Source organism: Python bivittatus, unplaced genomic scaffold (genome assembly GCF_059951505.1).
Source record: "Python bivittatus isolate LINGU-HERP-01145 unplaced genomic scaffold, Pbiv_v1 ctg000070_np1212, whole genome shotgun sequence".
Taxonomy (NCBI): Eukaryota; Metazoa; Chordata; class Lepidosauria; order Squamata; family Pythonidae; genus Python; species Python bivittatus.
Window position 1 is genome coordinate 19,499,454 of NW_028277034.1, and position 27,985 is coordinate 19,527,438.

Consider the following 27,985-nt stretch of genomic DNA (forward strand, 5'->3'; position numbering starts at 1 on the left):
TCCCGTTTTTCAGCAACCTACCGAATTTAACAAGGCTAGGCTGCACTCCTCTATGCATCAGCCTTGGAGTAAATGTCCCGCGTTTGAATTGTTAATACACAAAATTTATCGCCCTCTTATTTGGTCCATCTCGATCTCATCTGCAGCTCCTTCATCACTGCCGCTCCTACCAAGAGATCTGCCTGAAACTCTGATTCGAAGCCCGCCATCACCCACCGCCCCCAGGAGCCCCAAGGCGATTAACTGCGAGTCAGACGCGACTCAGACGGCAAGCGCTTGCGCAATGCTCCAGGATGCGAGTAGAAACGTCATTTCCGTCGCGGCGGTGACCAGTGCCGGAAGCGCCTGTTAGTAACGGACCTGGATCTGGTGTAGGGTTTGCAGTGGTTCCGTTGAGGGGCTGAGTTGCTGTAACGGGTGGTGTTACCGAGGCAAGCTGCCGTCATGGTGGAGGTAAGAAAGTAGGACGCTTTTCTTCCGACCCTTTGGACGTGTGCAGGGCTGCTATTCGGGAGGAAAGAGAAATTAGTGAAGGGCCTCCGCTCTTTCCCGCTTCTTTTTGATTGCGTTCGCCCAACACCTTAGCCAAAATACGGTCAACTAGCCTGGGTGGGAACCTAACAGTAGGGTGCCTTGTTCTGCGAATACTGCCGAGAGAGGATCGAAGGGTTTATTATACGGCCACGACTCTTCTTGTCTCCCGGCCGAGTGGAGCAGTTGCATGTCTTCGCCTTCGATCTGTTTATTTTTGCACCTGTCTGCAAAAAGCTGACTGGTTGGACATGAGCCTCGCCCGTGTGACAATGAAAATGGTCTCTGCCAAGAACTTCTGGGACCTGTAATCAAATTCTTATTTATATCTGGATGCGGACAGTCGTCTTGATTTTTTTTAACAATCTGCCAATTGCCACTTATGCCTAATTTGGTGAAGAGTTTTGTACTGCTGGTATGAGTTTTTGTGGCACATGGGTTGGTTATAATAAGGACATTGCACATGCTTTTCTCTCATGGGTCAGTACAGCTTTTGTGTATGCAAATGTAGTGTGGTGTTGTTGTTCGTATACCTTCTAAGTTTTCACATCCCTAAAGTGCTTTGCAACAATTGACCAAGCAAAAAAGATTAAACGTTCAAGGAAAAGAAGAAATCAAAGAATAGAATAGAATTTTTTAAAAGTAGGAGGAGGAAGACTTCTCCAACATATGTTCCACGTAATTGTTGTCATCTGTGCCTTCATAATTCCTCAGCCAACTATATTGGACTACTAAATTAACACTTTTTCCTTTCAGGTATAATTTTAGACTGCCTTTACTCCCCATTCTTCAAAGTCTGAAACATTGAGTATATTAGAGAACTCTTTTAAGAAGAATAAGTACTGCTCACTCACTAGTTGGCTTTAGGAGTAGCATTAAGTACCTGAATGGAGATGGTTTGTTGGGTGACCTGGAGCAAGACAAGATAGATGGCTACCTAGCTGCTGCTTTTCTCATCTTGAATGTATAGACCGAACAATTATTTCTTTGATCTAGTTTGCAAATCATTTTAAGCTATGATATGTTTAGCAATGGCTTATTGGGTAAGGTGAATTGGCCTCATTCATACCACGTGCTAAATCGAAACAGAACAATTGCATTAAGGGTTAGACTGATATGTGAACTTATCGTTTCTTTCTTTTGATGTTGGTTCAGGATAAATAAATCTGGGTTTAAACAGTACAGAAGCCATTATTAATTGAAGACCTTATGCTTTTACATGTAGAAATGTTCCAGTTAAGTCCCTGATGTCTGCAGTAAAAAAAAAAAAATCTTAGGTACCAGAACTGCAAGAAAAAAAAAATGTTGCAAACAACGTTATAGGACAGGTCTATGCAAGACAGTGCTGGGTAGCTTTGTCTTCTGTGGACATTGCCATTGCACTAGACAGATACCTCTGGCCCTCTAGAAGATCAGGTAACTAAATTGCAGCCACTGGCCACTCAGATGGTACTTACCTTTGATGTTGATAAACAGCATTGTAGTCATTGCATCAAGACAGCACACCAAGAATATAGTTGTGTATCCACATGTTTGGTGGCTGTTCACATGACATACAGAACTGTAAACTATTCAAGCACATTTTTCCTAATATTTATTTGTTAGTTTATTCTAGCTTGCATGCTGCTCCAACCATAATAAATTTGAGCAGCTAGCAACAAATTTATACAGGGGTGGGGGAGAAAAACAAAAACAATCCAATAAGAATAGTGTCTCTCAACCAACTTCATGGGTAGTATAATCTTCATTCATCCCCCAAGGCTTTCTTAAAGAGCATCATTTCTATAGTTCTTTTAAAACATAACAAGGAAAGAATGGTCCAGAAATCTGGGGGCCACTGTTCCCTAGGAGGGGACTGTTACTGAAAAGGTTCAATGGCAGTGTTGCCGCAGATGACAGTCCCTCATCAAGGGACCCTTGTCTAGTCGTCTTTTCCTAATTTTAACAGGAAGGTAGAATCAACCTGGAGCAGGCAATCTGGGAGATATCCGGGCCCTGAAACATATAGGGCTTTAAAGCTGACAATCAGCACCTTGAATTGCACCAATCCAGTTCCAGGAACAGTAGCATTAAATGGGCAAATCTAGAACGCTGATAAATGCATGGGTTGCCACATACTGAACCAAGTTTGCAATCTACTGTTCAGATGGAAGCCATGAGTCCAGACGGACTTGCAAATTGAGAGCCAGCTTGATCTGGAGAAGCACAACCCCATCGAGGACCAAAGATGCACTGTTTATGGAATAAGTAACCTTTGAAATCCACAGCTGCTCCATCTTGCTGAGATTAAATATGAGCCTACTTTTTCTATCCAGTCCCTAAGAGCCTTCAGACATTTGGTCAGGACTTCTACCTCATCATCTGCCCTGCCAAGGGTGGAAATTTATAGTTCAATATCATTCCATTTTGGTGATGACTCACCTTATGCCTCATAGTTCCCTCCCGAGATCCGGATGTCCCCTACTCTGCTCTTGTTCAGAAGAGTGGTAAAGACCTCGCTCTTTACCCAGGCCTTTGGTGAGGGAGAGTGAGACCCTTTGTTTCATTCCATCTGGTGTGTCATGCTTGCCATCTTTTATCTTGTATTGATTTTACTGTAATTTCTTTGATTGTTGTGAGCTGCCCAGAGTCATTAGGAGTTGGGTGGCATACAAGTTGAATACATTATTATTATTACCCCTCTCAGGGGCTTCATGTAACTGTTATATGGCAAGGATCAAGCTCTGTGGCACCCCACGACAGAGTGCCTGAGAATTTGACCTTCCTTCCCAATATCACCAACTGGAACCAGCTGCTCAGGAAGAAGGAATACCACTTTAAAGCAGTGTCTCCCATTCCCAACCCTTGCAACTAGCCAGAAAAATACCATGGTCAGTAATACTGAAGGCAGCCGAGAGGTATAGCAAAACCAGCATCATGCTCCCCAGTCAGTCACATTAAAGGCCATCAACAAACATATCCTGTGGGATCTCCATTAGTTTGAGTCAGTGTGTCATGTGAACCCATGAAATTTGTCCAATGTGTTTTTTCATGGTTAACTAGCTTATTTAATTACTGCAGTGTTCAGGTTTTGCATGACACAAATAATAAATTAACCAGACAGAATGGGCTCATTCAACAGCTAGGCTAAATTGTTGTTGATTAAGCTGTGGCTCACTCTGTTTTGTAAGAACAGCCATAGTACAACATTTGGAAGTTAAGATTCTAATAAAATGAAGTACATAATGCCACTGATACCAATCAGAAAATGAAATAATGTGCAAATCCATTCTAAATTTATTGTGAAACTACTTTCAATAGTAGTTTGTGAATCAGGGAAAGAAAATCATGCTAATGCACAAGGAAAAAATGTTTTTAGCCAAAAAGATTCCTGGAATGGCTTACAAATATCAGCAGTTATCTCTGCCCTCAGTTTTATAATCAAAAGGACATAGAAAGAGATTTAAAAGTAGGATAAACTTTGAAGTCCTAAACCTTACAGTTTTTATCTCTGCCTGGTGGAAGAGCATTTAGGGAAATATGATGAGATGGCTGATTTTCAGCAAACAGCTGAACTTGCAGTAGAACTGAGAGGATACTGTTCTTCTCTCCTTCAACTCTACAGCCTGATCACTAGGTGGCATTGAGGGCCAAAAGCAGTTGGTCTCAGCAGAGGCCATGGATTCCTTTTCTTGTTCTGCTTTGCCTTATGACAGAATGGTGTGGTGCTGTTTAGAAAACTGACTATTATTGAAACAAATAATTACAAGACACTGAATAATGTTATTTGTTAAACATTTTGGGGCTAAATATATGCAAGCAAATCTTTCTACGGTATTTGGAAATGGTTTTAGGTTTAAGTGATCTCTATCATTCAAAACTAATTAGCTGGAACAGACACACACACACACATACATACATACTTTTACCACTGCAAAACCACAGAGGTAATTTTCTGTGTCTTAAATTTTCACCTTTTAAAAAATAAAGCCTATATGCTAAGCATAACATCCTTGCTACATCAGAAGGGTAAAAAATTACAGTGAACTGTATTAAATTTTTTGCAGAAATTTTGTCATCTTCAGCATCCATTCCTCCATTGTAGGTATTTCAGAGTTGTTCTATCTTTGTGGGTATAATAATCTCGCTGCAGTTACCATGTACAAAGACAGTTGTCTATAAGTCTTTTCTAGTTGTTTGTCCACTAGTCTTAGCAAGCCCTAGTCTGGTTTCAGTTGAATATTAGTCTTTAAAATTTGTATTACTGTGTGTATTTGAACCCAAAATTTTCTAGCTTTTTTACAAGTCTACCAGGCATGATAAAAACCCTTCATGTTTTCCACATTTCCAACACAGATTTGAAGTACCCTTGTACATTCTAGAAAGTTTTTCTGGTGTCATATACCAACAGTACATAATTTTGTAAAAAATTCTCTTTTAAATTATAACATAAATTTTAGTTCTTTCAACCACATATTTCCCCATTGATCCATCTGTAATAGTACTATAACAACAATAACATTAGCAGCAATATAGTTAAATTGATTATGTGCCATCAAATTGTTTTTAACTCCTAGTGACCACAGAGATATTTACAGTTAAATAGTATCCAGTAAAACAGCCACAACCAGGTTAATTTTTCTTAATAGATACCTTGTGCTTTTTACCACTTTTCTCCCTTTCTGCAACCTTGACATTACATGGGGAAAAACAATACCTCATTGCTAATGAGAAAATAATTCCCTGCTTCTAGCTCTCAACTTTATAATATTACACAAACATAAGATAATCTCATTTTCAATACCCTTTGGGATTTTGGCAGATATATAAATAAATGGACATTTACTTTCATATAAATTGCATAGGAGAAAGGAGATTTCTCATGTCATGTTGATCTTTAGAGCAAGAAGAAACTACTGCTTTTTGTCTTCTTCCAAATAAAGCAAAACTTATGATTATTTTGCTTAGTGATTAGTGATTCCTTCTGACATGAAGGTGAGATTTCTCCTATTCTGTGGAACTTTGAAGGAGGTGGGGAAAGTGTGAGAGTTTTGTGGCTTCTTTTTCAAAGCTCAGTGAGATCAGATCTTCCTTCTCTTTGTTCATTGGCACATAAAGGGAGATTATGGTTGTTTAATAATTGAATCTTTTGTTTTCACAGCCTTTATTGAAATTATGGATATGTCTCAAACTTTTTTTTTTTTTTTTTTTTTAGGAAGTGCAGAAGCACTCTGTCCACACTCTTGTATTCAGGTCTTTAAAGAGGACTCATGATATGTTTGTAGCTGACAATGCAAAACCTGTATTACTAGATGAAAGGAGGTAAGAAGTAGGACTATGCATGAAATGGAAAATATGTTTTATTTTGAACCCAAAGCAAACACATTGTGCTTTTTCAGTTCTGCCAAACTGTTCCATGTAGATTGGGGTTCAGTAAAATCAAATTCAAAATATTTTGGTTGTTCTGGGTTTCAGCTGAAACAAAATCTGGGAAGTTTTATATAATGAATAGGTTAAGACTAGTGTACCTCTCTTCTCTCTTCCATCCTCCATGTGGTCTGTGCATTGACTCACCCACTGATCTTCTGAGCACCTCCCTTTCCCTACCTGCACTGCTGTTAGTGGCTTCAAATGCAGCATATCTAACTGACCTGCCCTCCCCCATCTTCCCAATGCTTTCTTTTCCCTACCCTCCCTTATTGCATACTTGAAGCCAAGGCCATCAGCAGATAAGGTAGGGAAAGGAAAGCTGTCTGAAGACTGTAAGCTGTCCCTTTGAATATACTACACTTGAAACCAAGGACAGCAGCAGCTAACTGGCCACCCTCTGATCTTTCCAATGACTTCCTTTCCTTACCTCACTTTAGCTGCTGCCACCACCATTGTCCATGGCTTGAATCCTGAAGTCTTGAATCAGTCCAGTGCTCAGAGCTGTATACCCCTGGCAAAATGGAATAATCCCCCTTAATGAATGCATATAAATAAACTTCAAGTTATTTTATGCTAAATAATCAGAATTGATTTTTGCATTTCATTCACATTCAGAAAATATAGGAAATTTGAATTTGGAAAAATTTGTCTATCAGCACATGGTATAACTCCATGTATACATCAGACTTATTACCTGAACCTCTGAATGTATGGATCTCTTTACTATGGTATAGTTTTATTATAGTAAAACATATGTAAAAAAAATAAAGATGTAATAAAGTGTGTTCTTATGCAGCCACAAAGTTAAGATGGCAGTTAAACTCCGTACAGAATATGGTTCTGTGCTACATATGCCTGTATTGAAAGAATGTGCTCGAGAGAAGGGTTCTCACGGTGTAGTAGATTCCTACGGACATAAACAGTATCTCCAAAACCCAGGTATGGTGACAATTACACGTGTGCATGTGTGCATGAATGATAGACATACAGCTTTAATAACCCTGTACCCATTTACTCAGTAAACAGATTTAGTAACCATATGGTCACGATCAGATGATAGTAACCATCTCTGAGTAGAGATGGTTAGGATTATTTTATTGGATTTGTGCCCCACTTTTAAAGAGAGAGTTGCCTTCTGGTGGAGGAACAGAGTAGAATATAACTTGCCTGAAGGACTGCCACTGACCTAAATCATTGTTTTAAGGCAGAGATAATTAAATATAGATGATGATGTAATAATAAATTTGTAGATGATTTTAAAGTAATTTGGCATAGTATCTGACTACCAGTTGTGAAGAAAATAGTAACAACTAAAAAAGTTTCCAAACCCCAAGCTAAATTTCTGAAAAAAAACTGGGGAGGAGAGCATCCAGAGTTAATTTCTGTTTACAGAACATGAGTTTCCACTATTAATCACAAGTGGCTGGGCTGAGTTCTTGTGGGTAGGGAGAGACTCTTCCTGAATTCTTAACATAATCTCCACTCACTCAAACAATTATTTTACTTCTGACTCCAGTCAATGATCTTGAAATTCTAGTCAAAGCAAAGTAGATCCTACATGCTGAAGTGTAGATGTGCCTGATTAAAAGGAAGAAGTATCATTTCAGATATGAAGGCTTCTTAGGCCCCTGGATATTGTTGAGAATATTTTTAATGTCTTCATATTTTTGAGTTATATAACACAGTAAATTATCTCAATGTATATATAGTTTTTGTTTGCACATGTTCCATTATTTATTATGGGAATAACTTTTTTTAGTCTTCTGTATGCTCAGTGTTAATGTTTTATCCATTACATCATCTATTAAAATCTCTTCTGTGTAATTTATCTTTATTTTTAAGATTAATCTTATTGCTTAATTTTTTAAAATTCAAATTCATCATTTGTTATTTCCTTTTCTAAAATTGATACATTAGGTCCTTCCTCTTTTTCTTCTCCTGTTTAAAATGGAAGCAATATCATACTCTATTTATTAGAACATGTCTATTTTTTCACTAAAAATATTGTTTTCTAAAATTGTATCATTTAACTTTTCTTTATACTTCATTTTGAAACTATAAGAGTCTCTGTCTTCATATCCATTCAGGACAAAATTAACTTCTTTAATAACTGGCAACAGAGAAGGGAATATGATTATGTTAGTGATGAATGATTGACTTTTTTCCCCAGATTTAATCACTCTCATCCTTATCTGTATACAGAAATGCTTGGCCACATGCACAACGTTTTTTGTATAATTAAGAATGCTGAATGGGCTGCTTCTTCAAAAACTGAAACAATTAAGGACATTTATAAATGCCAGTTTCCTAACTGCTCAGATGTTTAGCAATGCAATAATAGTTAATAATTTATGATCACACTGAACTTCCATTTTAGGATTATAGTAGAAAATAATAGGTAGGCTATGCAATGTTTTGAATTCGGTTTTTAAAAGAAGTTTCATAGTGCGCAGGCAACTGTGCAATTTTGGGGAAAATATGTGATTGCTTTGAGGAATTGTAGGCAAGCGTTGTGTGTGTGTTTTCCTCTGAAGCATCTTTTTGGAATTATATATGAAATTCTGCATAGTCTCAGTATAGAAGGAAATAGTGAAATAGTAAAAAATACTGAATAGTGAAAATGTCTTTCATGTTGTAGATGATGTGTATAAAGTGCTCTGATTAATAAAATTGTGTCTATAAATGTTTATAGAGCAAATTGTTGATTATTTAATTTAGAAAAGTTCATGAGTTACATGTACAGTATCTTTGTGTGTGTGCACGTGTGTACACCTTTGAGTCAATGTTGACTCCTGGCGACTGCCTGGACAAGTCCTTGCAGTTTTCTTGGCAAGATTTCAGAAGTAGTTTGCCATTGTCCGTTTCCAAGGGTTGAGAGTGAGTGAGTGGCCCAAGTCACCCAGTTGGCTTTGTGCCTAAGGTGGGACTCACAGTCTCCTGTTTCTAGCCTGGTGCCTTAACCACTATACGAGTCCTGCTCTCTTACATATATCGTACTCTTAATCTATAGCACACATCAAAAGTGATAGTAAGTGATTTGTATTGGCAAACCATCCAATCTTTGTTCTACATGTATTTTATTGATGCTGAAAAATGACTAAATAGGAATGAATATTCCTAGTTAGACATCTCTCTCTCTTTTTTTAAGAAACAACCAAAGACATATTTTGTTTCATTCTAATAAAGAGATTGCCTATCTATGAATTCTGGATCTTTTTTTCCCAGAATTGATAGATCCAGTGATTCAGTTTTTCCTTTTTTGTCTGTTTTTTGTTTATATTAAACCATTCAACTAGTAAATATATATCCATTGGGTTGATTTTTCTGGATTAATATGGAGCACATGTGTATATATATATATGAGATATAATAAGGTTTTTAAAGAGAAATAAAATTGGCTGCTTAATCTACTATAATTACTTTGCTATTTTTCATAACCCTAAAATAAAGCTTTAACTCCAGAAAATCTGAGTAAGTGAAAATGGCAATTTCCCAGAAATAATAATATTATGATGATGATGATGATGATGATGATGATGATGATGATGATGATGATGATGATGTATATGCTGCCCAACTCCCAGCAACTCTGGGTGGTTTACAATTGTTAAAACATTTAAAAACAAAGAACAATACAAAAACACAAACAGCACAGAACAAAAGAACAAAGTTCATCTGTCAGTGTTATTGATTGAATAGTAAATTTGCACATTTAATGTAACACTGAGAAGAATCTGCTTTACATTCATAACTGCAGTCAACAGTACTAGCCAGTTTAAACAAAAGTCAAGGTCCCCTGCAAAACATAAAAGATGGAAACAAAAATCAGAATTATTGGTCATGATGGAAAAAATGATTCCTGCTTCCTTCTATAATCCTTTGTTTGCCCTCAGAATCTTTGCAGATTGAAATTATCCCCCAATGAAATTTTGAGTGGGATGCAGAGTGGAGAAGAGTATTTGGAAAATCTTTTATGTGAACAGGCTTCCACTTGTGTGACATTGGATTCTGCTAGTTATCTATACTTATAATTTAAATTGAATAAGGAATTTAACTTATGTAACTTTATAGTAACTTTTTTTGCGACCTGGAACTCAAGCATGTCACTGGAATTTCATGTTTAATTTTTTACCATGTATGTATATTGTTACACTTAATTAATATACAAAATACAGTGGTACCTCTACTTATGAACACCCCTACTTATGAAATTTTCGAGATACGATCAGCTCCGGCCCCAAAAATTTACCTCTACTTACGAATTCGCCTCGACTTACGAGCCATTTTCCGCCCGTTCCACGTGGTCCGCGGCCATTTTTCTGCCCGTGCCACATGGTCCGCGGCCATTTTCCGCCCGTTCCACGTGGTCCGCGGCCACTTTTCCGCCCATGCCACGTGGTCTGCGGCCATTTTTCCACCCGTGCCACGTGGTCCGCAGCCATTTTCTGCCCGTTCCACGTGGTCCGCGGCCATTTTCTGCCCGTTCCACGTGGTCCGCGGCCATTTCCCGCCCGTTCCACGTGGTCCGCGGCCATTTCCCGCCCGTTCCACGTGGTCCGTGGCCATTTTTATGCCCGTGCCACGTGGTCCGCGGCCATTTTTCCGCCCGTGCCACGTGGTCCGCGGCCATTTTCCACCCGTTCCACGTGGTCCGCAGCCGTTTTTCCGCCCCTGACACATCGGCCATTTTTTCTGCCCTGCCGCATGGTCAGCGGCCGTTTTTCCGCCCCTGACACATGGTCCGCGGACGCCGGAACAGATTAACGGTAATTACATTGAACCTTATGGGAAAATTTACTTCGACTTGCGACCAACTCGACTTGTGATCAGAGTCACGGAACGGATTAAGTTCGTCGTAAGTAGAGGTACCACTGTATAAAGAACATAGATTTGGATCAGATAGGTGCAAATAAGAATCGTTCAAATTGTTTTAAAATGTTCAGAGACAGAGGAATAATGCTTTTCTGTTTGTACAGCTTTTAGTTATTATGTAGTTTCCTTCCTTCCTTCCTTCCTTCCTTCCTTCCTTCCTTCCTTCCTTCCTTCCTTCCTTCCTTCCTTCCTTCCCCCCCATATATATGAATTTTATATATGTATAATTTTTCTACATTAATTCTTCAATAGAAATTCAAATGATAGTTGCGGTTTAGGAATCATATGACGGGGTTGCAGAATCATTCACATGATTTTTTTTAATGACTTTTCTATAAATTAATTAATAAATCTCTTACTGTTTAGGAGAAGATAATGATTATTTGATAACAGGAACACATCCATATCCTCCTGGACCTGGTGAGTAAACATTTGGACAAACACAATTAAATTTCAGTAGAAGAGAATATACAGTATGCAGCTCAGGGTTGAACTGTGGAGTCCTTGGTGCTCTCTGAGCTTGGTTGTTTGATTGCAGATGTTTCATTACCCAACTAGGTAACATCATCAGTGCACTAGATGCACTGTATCTAGAACAGAATTGTAAGGAATATAAGATATGGTCACTGTATATTAAGGTGGAGCATTTGATACAAAAATTAGTTTGGAAACAGTTTGAATGCATCTTTTATGAGGCAGTTGTACAAATAATATTTTCTGCTTTTAGTGATACTTATGCTATCATACATTCTCACGTTTAATAGTTTAAATGCAGGTCTATGGCCAGTATATCTTGAAATATTTAAAAATATCAGCATATTTATAATCATAGGATCATAGGATTGGAAAAGAACTGAGGGTCTTCTAGTCCAACTCCCTCCCTAGGGCAACAGTCCTCAAACCATCCCAGACAAATGGTTGCCCAGCCTTTATTTGAAAACCTCCAGTGATGGAGCACCTGTGATTTCAGGAGGCAGGCTGTTTCACTGTTTAATAGGTCTCAGATAAGAAAATTCTTCGAGTTTGGATCTCTCTCTGTAAACATTCAAATCAAATACCCATGGGTTTTTGTTCCACCATCAGGGGTAGAATAAATTCACATTGTCTTCCTGTGACAACTCTTACAAATATTGGAAGACTGCTGTTGAGTCTCCCCTTAGTCTTCTCTTCTTTAGGCTAAACATACCCAGTTTTTTTAACCATTTGTAACATTTGGCTTCTAAGCCCCTCACCATCTTGCTGCTCTTCTCTGCATTCTTTCTAGTTCCTCAGCAGCCTAATAGAAGAATCCACCCATTCTTAGATAGAAAGGTTGCTCTGTTTTTACTAAGACATTGAGACAAAACAGAAATACTTCTTGTTTGGAATACTTTGAATCAATATATTTAGCAGGATTCCAAATAGTTTATTTTTCACTATTTTAACTAGGAATATTTTTTTTTGTTCACTTATCTGTTCAATTGCCTAGTAGATTTATATTCTTAAATTTTCTTGAATGTTCTCTATCTAGCTTCAAAAATCTTATTCAGATTCATGTGTTATATACTTTACAAACTACAGAGCTCTTTAATCTGATTTTAGTTTTTAATGTCTACTTCCAGTCACTGAATTTTCAAGCTCCTGTTTAATTTGTACAATACAAAATGAATGTTTTAACCTGTTTCAAAACCATTATGAAACTGGACTTTTAAAAATTTAAAAACCTGATTACTTTTACTATTAATGAAACTAACCAGTTGAAATATCTGTGTGACAACATTAGACACACACACACACACACACTGCAATGAATTAATCGCATTCATAGTCTATTAAATAGAATGATAATTTAAGTGGGCAATCTTCCAGTGTGGAAGACTTCACCTATGTATTCCCCTATTTTCCCTGACTATATAATTGCCTGCTGAAGTAATAGTTCCTTTTATTGTTTAAAATGTTTATTGCTTAGCTTTAATTCTATTTCTATTATTTATTTCTGATTTTAATTAAACTGGTATTATTTTATTTATGTATTGCAAAATGAAAAGTGGTATATAATTCATAACATAAATAAGAATGTCATTGTTATCATTGTTATCATTTTATTTTTCTTACTTAATTATATTCTCTTTTCTTTTTTTGAAACAAGGAGTGGCTTTGACTGCAGACACTAAAATCCAAAGGATGCCTAGTGAATCAGCAGCTCAATCATTAGCTGTGGCACTGCCTCCTTCTCAATCCAAGTAATTATATTTTATTTCATCATTAGCTAAGAAAGCAAAATGGCATTTCAGATTAATTTGGAAAACAGTCTAGAACCCAGTGGTATAAAGTGGTATTAGTTGACTCATAATGGTATGCTCCGTTTTATGATGATGATCTTTGTAATTTTCAGCAAGACATTACTTATGCTGTTGGTAATTTAAGAAAAAAGTGAAATAGGACTTAGGTAAACAGTAGCAAAGCTTAAGCAGCATGCAAGTAGATATCTTTTCTGTACCTAATGGCTTTTGAGTGCCATAGAGGATCTTTTGATGAAAGCTAGTTTGTACAGTGTCTAAAGATTTCCGTATGAGCCGGAACACAAGCCATGAACAATACAATCCTAACAGGCATCTACTCAGTAATAATTTCCATTTAATAGGACATAACATCCAAGTATGTGTGCTTAGGATTGCTGTTGAGTTAGACAACCTTAAAAATCTGAATAAGTAAATTGCAGCATAAATGACCTGACAATTAACTTCAGCTTGTTGCTGTATGATTGGTATATTAATACCAACTAACCGTAAAAAGGAAGAGGAGCCATATTGGGGCATAGCTGTCTGATCCAGCATTCTTTTCCCACAGTGGCCAGCCAAGAAGGCACAAAAAACCCCAAAATAATCTGTCACAAGGTCAAATAAATCAGTCACTGGCTAATTCAACCACAGTACAGTATAAATTTATTCCTTGAAGGCTGTATAGAAGAGCAGTATTTTAATACCCTTTCTGAATGTTACTAGAGAGGGGACCATCCAGCTATCCCAAAAGGAGGAGGCCATATCTAGAAGACCTGCAGCATACACTGTCTGCTTGTCCTTATTGGATAGACAAATTCCAGTCAGAGTAGAGTAGTAGGACAGCAATAGCACCTTTTCATTCTTATACCCAGGAATCCTTCTGGGCATTCACTCTTCCACTGGCAACATAGATTATAAACCATACTTGTCTCAATGGATGTTTACATATGATGTGTTTTTTCCTTCGGTACCACAGTAAGCACTGATATAAACTAAACAATAATGCAAGACAATAGTGAAAATTAGTGGAACCTAAGACTCATTAAATACTATGGAGTCTAATAGTCATGATTGAAACATTGCTATTTATTAATAGGTTAGCTGGATTGTGATCTGAACACATTTGTTTTTTCTGCGCTAGCATGATGATATTCCACAGGTTTTCTTGAATAGGTATATTTGTCAGTTATATACAAAGTCAATAGTCTGTTAATTCTTTATGGAGGTAAACCCACATCTTTTTTTCCCTCTCTTTGCAGAATGGAATCAAATAGAACTGCTGCTGGCATAGGTGATATATATAGACATGCTGGAATTCCTGAGCGTTCACAGGCTCCAGGTTTGACTATGGTAAGTTTCATTAATAGGGAACCTCTGATGTAAATTAACCAGGTTAGATTCTAGTTTTCTAATGAGCTAGAAAGAACATAGAATTTTGTGACAGTATTACACTGTATATCCATGTGAAAATAGTTCAATGAAGAAAAAGATATGATGTCATGTCTGTTCAATTTATAGGCTATGATGGAAGCTGGTGGGAATAAAAATTCTGCATTAATGGCAAAAAAGGCCCCAACAATGCCAAAACCACAGTGGCATCCACCCTGGAAGCTCTACAGAGTAAGTAGATTAGAAGTATATATTGCCAGATAAATAGTTTGTTAAATGTTGGGCTAGTTTGGATCGGAATAATAAACCATATGCTGAGGTTGTTAAAAGAATAAGCCTATTCAGACCTTGAGTTCAGTTACTATCACTCCTACTTCAGTGTGCTGCAGATAAATTGGAAGCATCTACAAATAAACTAACAACATTCTGCTTTTATTAATCATACCTTATCATTTCCATCTGGCAAGGACAGATTGAAGTTTATTGAAATGGTCAAGGTCAAATCATATTTTTTTTATCCTATCTTGGTCCAGTAAATCATAACTGAATTGCAGTTTCTGTGGTTCACTTAAACATTGAAGTAATGTTTCTAGTCACTTCTGTGTACCAGAGAAGGTAGCGAAGAGAGCTTGATGTAGAAACTCATTCTGAAGGTGAACAACTATTTTTAGTTCAAATAGTTTGGTCTTGTTTGGAATGCTATGGGCTGAACTGAGTGAGTGGAGCTAAAAATTTTTTTTAAAAAGATGCCATTCTTCAGAACTTCCTGGAAGGATACTATAGAACTTCTTGAAAGCATCTGGTTGATTACACTCAGGTATAATGTACTTATTCATTCATTGTCTCTGGCATTAGCTAACCAGATACTTCTATAGAATGGTATGACAACCATGGCAGACAAGGAAGCACATTCTTAAATACAGTTCAAACAAGAGTAGCATGAGTTCATTTTAAAATTGAAGGAAGAGATGGATAATTTATGCCATCGAGAAAGGAATTTTAAAAAATGAAAAAGATGCAACTTAAAAATCAGCTCCAAATATATCTGAAGTTTAACTAATATAATACCTTTTTAACCTAGCTCTATACATTATATAAAGGCTGTTGCAAAGGAATTTGCTCCAGAAGGCAGCAACAGAAATAATCTTTTTTAAAAAAATATGAAATTACAAAGACTAAGAATTCTTGATCATGGCTGGATTTGTACATAATGATAATCATAATTTAGTACAGGACTGGGCAACCTGCAGTTCATAAGTTTTGCAATTTCCTTTGGAGCCCCCTAATCATTATTCATTGATAATTGGTAACAGTGCAGTTACCGGTAATTTGAAGCCAAATGACCAAGCAAACTCTTTCTTATGTAACTGCTTTAAACTGTGAGGGTTGATATTTATCTCTAATCTGATAAAAGTATCCTTTAACTTTTGCAGGTTATCAGTGGACACTTAGGATGGGTGAGATGTATTGCAGTTGAACCAGGAAATCAGTGGTTTGTTACTGGCTCTGCTGACAGGACTATAAAGGTGAGATACTAACTTAATTGTGGTTCAGTACTTTTTCTATTACTTCAGTAATATACTTCATTATAGTACTTCAGTAATATCCACTTCAGCATATTTTATTATCTTCAATCTTTTTCTATAGCCCAAATTGTTTAATTGTATTAGTATTCCCAAACTGGGATTAATATAGAAAATTAATTTCTACTATCTTTCTATTATCATGAAGAGATGTATTTTGTATTCTGGTAAGATCTTTGAGATGTTGCTCAGTTAAACGAGTCACTCTGGTGAGGAATGGTGAACTGACATTCCGCAGATCGCAGGAGACATTATGGCTAAAAAGGAAGCTAGATGCGGGATCCAGACTGCTGAAATTTTCTCCAGATTAATGAGGGATCTTGAATTACTTATATGTTCTCTAGACAGCTGTTTTTTGTGAGTAGACAGCAGAAACTGATGTTTTTGCAGTCACTTGCAATCAGCTGGAAGTTGCAGGATTCTATCGTGCTCAGAGCTGTTAATGTAGCCTTTTTTGAGTTCAACCAAACCTCATCTTTTTAATCACTTGAGAGGTTTTTTTCCCCTTATTTTTTTTGTTAAAGATTGAAAAACCTTCAGAACTGCAAATCTGGTATTCGCTGGGTGAGTTTCTCTTTACTCCGTCTAGAAAGAAAGAAAATTATGTGTTTAAAGTTTTGTAAGAATTTTCTTTTTTAGAATATACAGCAAAAGGGTGATTATAGTGTTAGTTTTGAAAAGTTTTTAAACAGATGAAGGATTCAGATGAATATGAATTAAGGAAAGACTTTGAAGTTAATTAAAAGGATCCTCTCATGGGAAAAGTACTTTTGTTTACATTTGAACTGATAAGTCTTTGAAGGTCAGACACTAGAGGGCACCAGATGGCTACCTTAAAGGAAATGTTTGATGTTTAAGTCCAAATGTTTGATGTTTAGTTTATGAGCTATTTAACTCTTTAATGGAATCAGTGTTATTGAAGAGAAACAAGCCCCATAGAATAAAACTGAAATGGACTTTAACGTGGAATTAAAAATTACAGTTTACAAGAAAGAGATGGAAATACTGGATTTACAAATAGAATTGGAAGATGACTTAAAAATTAAAACAGATATACAAATAATAAATTGAAAGAGCGATGTGGATTATTTTCTTATCTTGGAATATAAGGGATCTACTGGAGTTACTATACAGGAATTACAAAAGGACTTTGGTAAAGTTGACAAGAATTTCAAGAGAAGAGACAGAGAATGTGAGAAAGCAGGCGTTAGAACTTTATTTGTGGGACTTAAAGATCTCTGGGAGAAAGAAGAAAAAATACAAAATTGGTTTATTGGATCATGGTTAAAATAATGGGTCGCTATCTCTGGTGATGTCTAATGGTTTTCTTGACTAGGATTAGGTGATGAAAGTTATTTTTGGTAATGTTTAATTGGGTGTAATGGATTAATTTGTAATACCTATGTTGTTATTTTTGATATATAAATAATGGGTTATTATTTCTGGTGGTTATTTTTTTTAATTGGGACTGGGTGATGATAGTTATTTTTGTATTTGAAGAGAGGGATTGGGGGAATTTGTTTAAATGGAAATGGAGATATAAATATTTAAGTTATCATCTCTGATAACCCTTACTGGACTTTTGCTGATTAAGGAGAGCTGAAGATTTAGAGATGGACTTAAAGCACATGGGGTGAGGTATGGAATGAAGAAGTATTTGGTTGTTTTTTTAAGAGACAGTGATAAGTTGTTAATGTTGATTATACTTGCTGGGAATGAAGGAGAAAGTTTCTTCTTCTATTTTCTTCCTTCTTTTTTTCATTTTGTTTTGGTTTTTCTCTGGACTTTTAAATTTAAAAAAAAAGTGTGTGTGTATGTGTTTATTTAATGTATTTCTGTATTATGTTGTATTAGTTTTACTTGTTTTATATAATCTTCAATAACATTATGGAAAAAGATGTTGCTCAGTTAAATTAACAGACTTTGATGTGTGTTATTTCAAAAAACATCAAAGGTATATTTTTCTCATTACAGATTTGGGACCTTGCAAGTGGCAAATTAAAACTGTCTTTAACAGGACACATTAGTACAGTTCGAGGTGTAATAGTGAGTGGAAGAAGTCCTTATCTTTTCTCATGTGGGGAAGATAAACAGGTGAAATGCTGGGATCTTGAATATAATAAGGTAACTAAATAAATTAGCAGCACTTGGAATCTTTCAACAAATGTAATGATCATGGAACATTCACTGATTGAAATATGTTTATGCGCAGGTTATTAGGCATTATCATGGCCACCTAAGTGCTGTGTATGGTTTGGATTTGCACCCAACAATAGATGTGCTTGTAACATGTAGCAGAGATTCAACTGCACGTGTAAGTGAAGCAGAAATATTTATAATGTTTAAGAAGCTTGTTCTCCCTGTGGAAACTAGTGTGTGTGTGTGGGGGGGGGGCATGTCATTAGCTATTTATACTCCCTTTTCAAAAACTTCAGATTCTACTAATTCTCTTCAGTCAAATAAGAAAAATATTTAAAGATAGAAGGTAAATTATCTGTAATCCATGCATTTGCAGCCCCAGCATTGGGCCATTGAAATACTTTTCCAAAATGACCAAATTTGGGGAGTACTATTTAATACTTTTTGTTTTAAGGGAAGGCGGTAGAAATAAGAGAGACAAGTCCCTGGGGAGCAAACTGTTATAATCCACACTTCACCCCAAAAGGCAAACAAAAATAAGCTGAACAGTTTCAGCTCTGTCCCTTCCAATGACGTGACCTTGCCAGTGGAGGGAAGTGCCTGCTATTTCCCTACACAAATATTGTCCTTGCTGTATATAGGAGTTTGTGTTATTAAGGTCAGCAGAATCCTGAGTGATAAGCTCATAATTATATACAAATGGTAATGTTTGTTTGATAAAGATTGTTTATAACCTTTGTATTGTTGTACTTGATGTTCAAATTTGTGATCTTATTAGATTTGGGATGTAAGGACAAAAGCGAGTGTGCATACATTGTCAGGACACACGAATGCTGTGGCAACAGTGAAGTGCCAAGCAGCAGAGCCACAGATTATCACAGGTATGATGAATGCTGCTTGTTAAAGTGGAACATAATTCAGTAAGTCAATGCTGTAGCCAACTTGCATGCAGGTGCTTGTGGCTTTATGAAGTGCTAGCTTCCATTTGCTATGTTCTAGTTGAGCATTTGTAGTGATATTCGAACAACGTAAATATTTTAAATCTGCATGTAACTGAGAAGCTCTGGGTATAAACAAGTATGAAGTAGAAGGATTTGTTTCTTACGGATTTTATTAGATATTATGGATTGTAGCTAGTACTTATCATGCAACAGGCAGATTTGTTAAGTTTTGAAAAACTATCTTGCAAAGGAGGAGAAGGTATTTCAGAAAATCAGCTCTTTACTGCTTTGGCTATACGAATAAGGTGCATAAATGAACTATAATACATACATATATCTTCTGTGCAGCAGTTACAGCTGTGGTTCCTGGCACCTTCCCTGGAGCTGTAGTAGAATAGAGAGGGTAGTGCCCTGCCAATGTCATAATTGTCGTTGGCAGCATGCAGTATGATCTCTATATTACTGTAGCATGTAGTGGGGTCCCAGAAGTAATTCCACTATCTCTACCACCCTTCTTATCTTAATAAGACTCAATACAGCTGGAAGATTCTCAAGTACAGGGGAAACAGAAACACTGAAGACTAACAAAATGTGGTCAAATTATTTGTCTATATTACCTCTTAAGTATATTACCTCTTCTTCACTACAGGAAGTCATGATACCACCATACGTCTCTGGGACTTGGTAGCAGGAAAAACACGGGTTACTTTAACAAATCACAAGAAATCGGTTAGAGCAGTCGTCCTGCATCCGAGACAGTAAGATTTTCCATGGTTTTTAAAACATGTTTTTTAAACAGTAAATATAATTTTTTAGCATAGGTAACTCAGACTACCAGTCATGAACTCAATACTGTATTGCTTGTTTAAGACAACACTAGATTTAATTTGCTCCAGTAGTTGTAACTCTCATATTATTGCAGCCTCACATGACCTTATGGGTCTTTGATCACTGCCTGAAATTTCCCTTCATCAAGGCCAGAGGGTTTGTGTGCAAACGTTGGCACTGTATACAGCGTAACAAGATTAAAGTATACAAGCTTAAAGCTGCAATCTCATATGTGCTTACTTAGACCTGTTCTATTGAAATCATTGGGGAAGAGTTTTGTGTTTATTCTTAGATGTAAATAGTTATTCTCTACACAGATAAAGGCAAAATATATTCTGCCATCTTTGCTCCCATTTTTCCTCAGAGTAAGTGAGACTGAGAATGGTTAGATTTGCACATCAAACTAAGCCATAATTTGATTTCTTTCATTTAGACTTGGCACATGTGAATCAACTCACTATGGCTTGTAAGATTACAGGAAAATACATTCTAATATTCTGCTCACCAAATAGAGCTATTTATTTGGGGAAAATGTAGTTTTGAATCTACTTTCCATTCAGTAAACCTTTGATTTAATGATCTTTGGTTTAGTACTCTAAAGATACAGTGGACAAAATATATCTGTATGCTATATGTTTTTATGTATGCATAAAATCCCACCTGCCATTTTATACTATGTAAAATATACATGCATAAAATTCCATTCCTGTTTAATGCATGTATAACATCCCATTCAGATTTAACAATATTTGGCTTTAACAGACATCCCATCCCTGACTGACTCATTAGTCAGTTACTTTGTTTTCAGATAAGCAGTGCTACAATGCTTGAATTCAAGGGTGAAGGATTTTGGCTTTCCAGTTGCTGCTGAATGTCAGGTCCCACATGCCTTGCCTTACCATTAATAATGCTGACTGAGATTACCAGAAGTTGTAATTCAATAATATCTGGAAACCAAAGTTTCTCTATCACAGGAAATAATTTAGAGGAAACATTTTTAACTATTGAAACTGTAATAAACCTGGTAACTTTAAAAACCAATAATGAAATAGTGTAGGCTAATTAGACATCCAATAGTTACTAAGGTCTTAATATACATTTTCTTACAGGTACACATTTGCATCTGGGTCTCCAGATAACATAAAACAGTGGAAATTCCCTGATGGAAATTTCATCCAAAACCTTTCTGGCCATAGTGCTATTATCAATACATTGTCTGTGAATTCAGATGGAGTCCTGGTTTCTGGAGGTAAATTAGAATTGTATATGTGGTTTGAAAGGCAAATCCTATTTTGCTATTATGCACTGTAAGACTCTTGATACAGGACTGCCTTTTGTGTGCTATTCTAAAACTCTGATTATTTAGAACTTATTGGCTGACTTAATGATTAGCATAGAACATCATGCTGGAAGTATGTAATATGGTTTCCAATTGATTTTGGCCCTTAATTTTGGGGAAGCTAACCTGTGACCATCCAGATGATGTTAGACTATTGTTCCCATCATGTCTAACCATTAACCATGCTGAGTTCAACGACCCTGGGAGTCCACAGGTTCCCCACTTCTGCTTTAAAATATCCTTGCCCAAATTGTGAGCATCTTCTCTCCTATAAGACTTTCCATGCACAAAGACAACCAGTGAATATATTTACTTCAAATTCTGGTACTTGCTAAAATCTGATGTGGGCAAGGAGCTCAACCTTCCCAAAGTTGTGCTGTGTAACTCTCCACTAGGGGTAGTGCATCATGCCAGCTTTTTAGTTTTTCTTCCTAAAGACAGCAATACAGGGTTATTTCAACAAATGTTTTCACAGTAGTAATTTCATTTTTCAGCTGCTGGTCACTGCAAACTGCTTTAACAGACAGATTTGGAGCATTTTATGGTTGGTTCTTTTGGGACTGAATATTTAATTAAAATGCTTCCTAATGAAAACTAAGCATCCAGTAATTAGTTACATTTTTTATTTTTTAAAAAAATATTTTTATATTTAAAACAGTATGTATCATATAACCATGTTCTTAGGGCAGCTTTCAATGAAAGGAAATTCAAGCCCATATAAAAATGTATACTGGGATAAAATAGTAAAGCAGGTTTAGTCTGAGAAAAGAAACACAGATAATATAAAAGGTCTCTACCTGGTACCAGTATATCAGAAGAGGAGTCCTGGGGAAGTTCCGCCCCTCCCTGGGCTTTCTAGTCAGCCTTCCTTGGTCAGGTACCCTAGGGTTATGTTTGGCCGTAATATAACTCCCATCATTCTCACTCATATGTACGTAGCTCAGTACATGAGAATGGCCCAGGCTAGATTTGTGTAATATATTAACTGCAGGTAGCAAGCATTATTTTCTCATACATACTATCTGTATAAGCTATAGAAAAATAAAATAGTATGTCTCGGTAGAGCTACTTATAATGTTTAATTATATTTATGCTCCTAGAAGTCAATCCTAGAGGGGCAGAGAAATGCATAGAGGGGCATAGAAAGGGCATAGAAATGGATTGTTAATCCCGTTATGTAGAAGTGAATTGTGTGGATGCAAATAGATCTGTATTATGATGCATGTAGTCAGTCTTAGGCATATCTGTACTGTATACTTGGATTGTAATTTTGAATGAACTTACCAATGTTTTATTTTCAGCTGACAATGGTACAATGCACCTTTGGGACTGGAGAACTGGATACAACTTCCAGAGAGTGCATGCAGCTGTACAGCCTGGCTCTTTGGACAGTGAATCTGGAATATTTGCTTGTGCATTTGACCAATCTGAAAGCAGACTTCTTACAGCTGAAGCCGATAAAACTATAAAAGTCTACAAAGAAGATGATTCTGCGGTATGAAAGTGGAATCTTTTTAATATATTTTACAACATAAAACTAAGTTAAAGATACACTTAGTACACGTTCTGAAATTAATCTCAAAAAGATGCTTAAGGCTGAAGTATTTATTAAATAAGGTTAGCAAGCATGTTTCAGCAGCAAACATCTTAGTGAGTGGAAACATTCTTTTAAAAAAATGAGGGTTTATAAATTGAGTTCAGTTGCTTGGAACTTTCCAGCAACAGAATAAAATAATATGCTTTTGCATTCTTTTCTTCAATTTCAGTAGAGTAACTGTGAGAACACTTAATGTGGTCAGGTTTCAACCCTACTTCCATTCAGTATGGCAGCATGTAGTGATGTATAAAGGAAGAAACATGGAAACAAGCAAACTGTCAAATTCTGGTAGTTCACAAGTGACAAGAAATCACTCTTGGACTGTTTAGCAAAATTTCTGATCAATGTTAATAGTAAAATAGAATACTGACTTTCAAAAACAGTTGTAATTCTTCTGTTTCTAGACCAATACTGTGGTTTATGTGAAAGATTTCAGTGGGACCATTTAGATCTTCCCCCAAACCTTTAATCATGGGTAACTTGGGATGAAGTAGGAAATAAAAACATTTGTGTCCTTTGTGACACCATAAGTCTCTTTCTGTTCCCATTAAAATTGACAAAGAAATGGAGAATATTTTACTGAAGGTATGGTATTGAGTTCCTCCTCAGCTAGAGTTTAATTGGGAAGTTAGTACAAGTTACTATTCTAAGTAAGAAAGACCAAAGTACTCTGTTGGCATATCATTTGGGATTTCATTCAGAAATTTACTAGAGCCAGTCTTTGGAAATGTGTAACTGTAGCATGTGCAAAGTTAGAATTGGGCTAGAACTTTTTTTTTTCTTTAATCTCTCCAGACTGAAGAAACTCATCCTGTTAGCTGGAAACCTGAAATCATCAAGAGAAAACGATTTTAATGAGACCAAACCTGCATTGATGTGCCATAATCCTGACTCTTTGTTACAAAGCCGAAACACTGCTAAAGTCATTGCTTCAGTTTGCAGTTTTTATATTCTGTATTGCTTTCCTCTAGGAGTTTATCTTTTCTCTGATCCTAGAAAATCAGCTGCAGCTGTTACACATGTCTGAAGAAATCAGAGTACATTAAATAGTAGTAGAGCGCTGCTGACTGTAATCATCAAATGTTTGCATGTCTTTCTGTGTGGACAGAAGGTAGTGCTCTTTTCCTTCTGTCTTCTTCCTTTGATGGAGAAGTAACATTTGAAATTTTGATGATTTTTTAAAAACGTATTTAGTACTCTCTCCCGGGACTCTGAATAGTAAAATTGTCAAGGAAAAACAAAAGCCATTGTAGTAATGATTAATGTCCTTAATACAATGTGCTGCTTTGTTAAGGTGTAATGCAATAAATTTCTTTTCCCCTAAAATTAGAAGACTGAACTGCAGTCTGATATGTTGAATGTACATCATTCTGTTTGAGTCATGGTTTTATTTTTGCCTATCCCGTATTGGAATCCTCATTAAAATTTTAATGAAGCAACCTTTTAAAAATGACTTGATGTTTGTCTCTTCCATTTTTACATTCTCACTTAGAAAAGCTTAAAAACAAAGTGAATGTAATACATTGGAGAGGATATAGAATAATTTTCTGAAACAGCATACAGTATGCTTTTCAGCTGAAATAAAAATGGCCTCACATATAGTGGCAAAGTGTTCCTTATTTTGGTTTATGAGTGTGGCCCATCATACAAAATTGAATCTTGCTTCTGGGTAGCATGATCTCCAGGCATAGCTTTTCAGAGAGTGAGAGGAGCTATGTTAAGAGGGACTGGAAAAGTCACTGTGCACCTCTTTTTTCCTCTTTTGGATTTTGCTTACTATTTGGAGAATGTACCCAATATCGGTTGAAATCCTAAGCTTTCTTTCCCCTCCCACTTTAATTTTCATGTGAGTTGTAACAAACACAAGTTGGATATAATTGATATACTGTCTTAAACTTTCTAAAAATGTTAAAAGTATGTATTATATATGCTTGTATACATTGACATGTAATATTGTCAGTAGCATGCTTGATTTGTAAGGTACTGTTATTGACCTGATTTCCATATAACATCTGAAGCTATTGATGAGTAAGTTTTGATAAAAGTATGCAAATGTTGTAGAGAGAGCTTTTGTTACAAAGATCATATATGTTACAAGCGTGTGATAATACATTTTTAAATACCTTTAAAAAATTGGAGTAGTTTTCACTTTTCCTTAATACCCTGACTCAACTAGGGATCATTCTGAAGCTGTGGTCCATAGCTTATATATATAGCAAGATAATCAATTACACTTAATACCAAGTAGAAGAACTTAGGATTTTATGGTTCAAGTCTCTGTTAAATGAAATTACTACATTGCATTGGTACATTTTTAAAAATCAGCCAGAGGCCATAAGCCTAAATAGAGCATATCACAAATTTATGTCCTTCTGTTCATACTAAGAATTATTTTACTCTTCATACTACAGGTAGTCCTCGCTTAACAAACGTTCATTTAGCGACCATTCAAAGTTACAACAGCCTCAGAAAAAGTGCTCTACAACTTGTACTCACGCTTATGACTGTTGCAAACCATCACACCACCCCCCACACTCACATGATCACAATTTGAGATCACTTTACGAGGGTCATAAAGTGAATAACTGCAGTCATTAAGTGAATCGCCATTAAGCAATCCACGTGGTCATTACGCATATTCCAGCAAAAAAGTCCATTGGGGAAGCTGGATTCGCTTAACATCCATGTGATTCGCTTAACGATCACAGTGATTTGCTTTACAACTGTCATAAAAATGGTTGTAAAATTGGGTCTAGTCACATTATGACCTCCCCGCTTAACAACCAATTTTCCAGTCCCTATTGTGGTCATTAAGCGAGGATTACCTGTAGAGAATTCTGTGAGAAGGAGCTAAATGTTTCACTTGTGCAATTGCAGTTTGAGAAGAATCTGTGATAGAAACTTTCTGTAATATAATTTTAATTTTAATATAATCTTTTGTCCAAGCATTTGTGGCAAGCTATTTTCCTTATGTTTGTCATTCTTTGGGTCACATTCAAAGTGTTTCTACTTATAAACAATTGCTTAATATGTTGAATAACCAGTTATTAATATTTTAATTAAAAACAGTTGTATTCTATTTGGAAAAACTTCATAACATTTGCTCCTTGGCCAATGTGCTCTGAAGCTTTGGCAAGTAAATTAATATATTCTAGTGTTTTAGAAAGTAACCATTCTTTGCATTTTTTTTAAAATAGTGTCTCAGAACAATGAACTGGAGCTAGTCTCAGGAGCAATGTGCAATTCTACATCAGTGAGAGCCTTCAATATGATCCTTACCAAATAATCTTCCTGGAGCTCCAGGGAATACCTACTCAGACAAAATTCCAGGCAGTGTCTTGAGTACAGTCCTACTCTCCAGGAGCAATACATAAGAAGGATAAATGGGCAGGTATATAGAGCACCAAACAAAATAAGGGTGGAGACTTTCCAGAAGGGCTAAGCTAGAAATTTGATTTCTTATTCAAAGCTGCTTGGATTTTCCATAACATTTGTTAAAGAGGAAATTTAGGATTTAGAGAAATCCTAAATTTAGAGAAATCATTTAGGATGCCATTGGTCAACTATCAATAGATGTTTCTGAAACACTAAATCCAGAGAAGACTAGGAACTTGGTATAAATAGCACAATGGTTATTTCAGTTGATATGAAGACATTCATCTTTATATTAAGAAGCATCAGAACTATTGTAAATGCTGACTTGCACAACTGCAACACATTTTAAAGAAATAATGCTTATAACATTTTTTAGGATCACACTGTAGGCACAAAGGATATAAAATCTCACTTGAACAAGAGAACAGCCCAATTTGCTCTGTTAATCATGTAAAGAATTGCATTGAGGGTTGAGTAGAATGGTGATCATAGAAGATAATGTCATGACTAAATTGAGATATCATTTCTGGATTATGATCATGGAGGCATACAAGGGAAGAGTTGATCTTGTTTACTATCTTGAGGTATAGTCAGGCAGTAATATTTATTTAGTCTATACTGAGGCATAAAAATCCTGGTCAAAAATCCTTGCTTTATAAATTTTCCTTTGCTCTTCAGAATAAAAACAGTGCTGATATTTAAACAATTTGTCTGGAATATATTAAATACTAGCAATGTCTGACTTCATAACTTAATTTTAAAAGCAGAAAATGTTTGATTTTTTACATTTATTTAAAGGAAAAATACAGATTTTGTTCTTCGGTATTTCATTTGTTCGGCTTTTATTATTGCCATTGGTGAAGGAACAGGAGTTGCTCATATGTTGGGCTGAGACAAAAACTGCACTGAAAGTGTGTTAAAGGAGAATATTTATTTACTTGGCTGTTGTAAGAATATTATAGTAATCAATTTATGCATGAAAAGTGTTTAAAAGAATATCTCTTCCATGTCAGTGCAAGGAATTACTAAATGTTGCACTGAAAGTGCTGGTGAGACATATTCCCCCCAAAAGAACCAAGGACTAAATGCACTTCACAGGAACTAAATTTCATTCCATTCAGTGAAATTTACTTCTAAGTACACGGGTATATTACTCCACTATAATGAGAACCAATAGCAACTAAAATTAATGATCTGTATTGCAATAAGCGACATCTCTTAGATAAGAAATCTTGGAAATTTTTGTGGTTAATTTTCTTCAGATTAAACAGAGTTCCGTGTTTGTCGATACATAAAGATAGACCCATCAAAATCAGGAAGTTTAGTTCATGCTGCATTGAAAGTGAGACCACATGATTCCTGCTAGTGTATCTCAGATTGTAATTATAATTCAAACAATGTTTTCATATCCAATGGAATGTTCTGTTGTGAATTTGTAGAAATACTCATTTTTTACATCACCAGTTTGTTTTGCTTGTAAATCTAGATAAATATGGGAAATGTAGGCTCTTGTAGTTTAATTGCAACATTTTTTATTTTTAGGAAATTAAAATAGAATAAGTTTCCTGTATATACTCCAGCATGCAGTGTAAATTTAGAATAAAGATGCTACTATTTGTTAATGGAAGAATGGACACAGAAAGTATTTTGTTTTAGAAAACCCCAAATATTGGTCATATTTGCAATTTATGACATGAATAAAACTTGAATTAGAGCAATAT

General features: G+C 36.0%; 1 protein-coding gene across 1 annotated transcript; it reads left to right on the forward strand.

Annotated features, from left to right (window-relative positions):
• The first annotated feature begins 307 nt into the window (after positions 1 to 307).
• On the forward strand, positions 308 to 27,976 carry PLRG1 (pleiotropic regulator 1). Its single transcript, XM_007441794.4, has 15 exons — positions 308 to 453; positions 5,726 to 5,832; positions 6,737 to 6,879; positions 11,179 to 11,232; positions 12,941 to 13,034; positions 14,333 to 14,423; positions 14,592 to 14,693; positions 15,896 to 15,988; positions 18,020 to 18,169; positions 18,258 to 18,359; positions 18,963 to 19,065; positions 19,775 to 19,883; positions 21,063 to 21,202; positions 22,594 to 22,787; positions 23,685 to 27,976. The coding sequence occupies exons 1-15, from the start codon at positions 445 to 447 to the stop codon at positions 23,742 to 23,744; spliced, it is 1,551 nt and encodes a 516-aa protein (XP_007441856.1). The 5' UTR covers positions 308 to 444; the 3' UTR covers positions 23,745 to 27,976.
• The last annotated feature ends 9 nt before the right edge of the window (positions 27,977 to 27,985 follow it).

Excerpts from the sequence above, each read along its gene's own strand:
- PLRG1 (XM_007441794.4), top strand. Across the intron at positions 14,694-15,895 it reads CACCCTGGAAGCTCTACAGA|GTTATCAGTGGACACTTAGG; the intron begins GTAAGTAGATTA and ends TAACTTTTGCAG. Across the intron at positions 18,170-18,257 it reads GGGATCTTGAATATAATAAG|GTTATTAGGCATTATCATGG; the intron begins GTAACTAAATAA and ends GTTTATGCGCAG.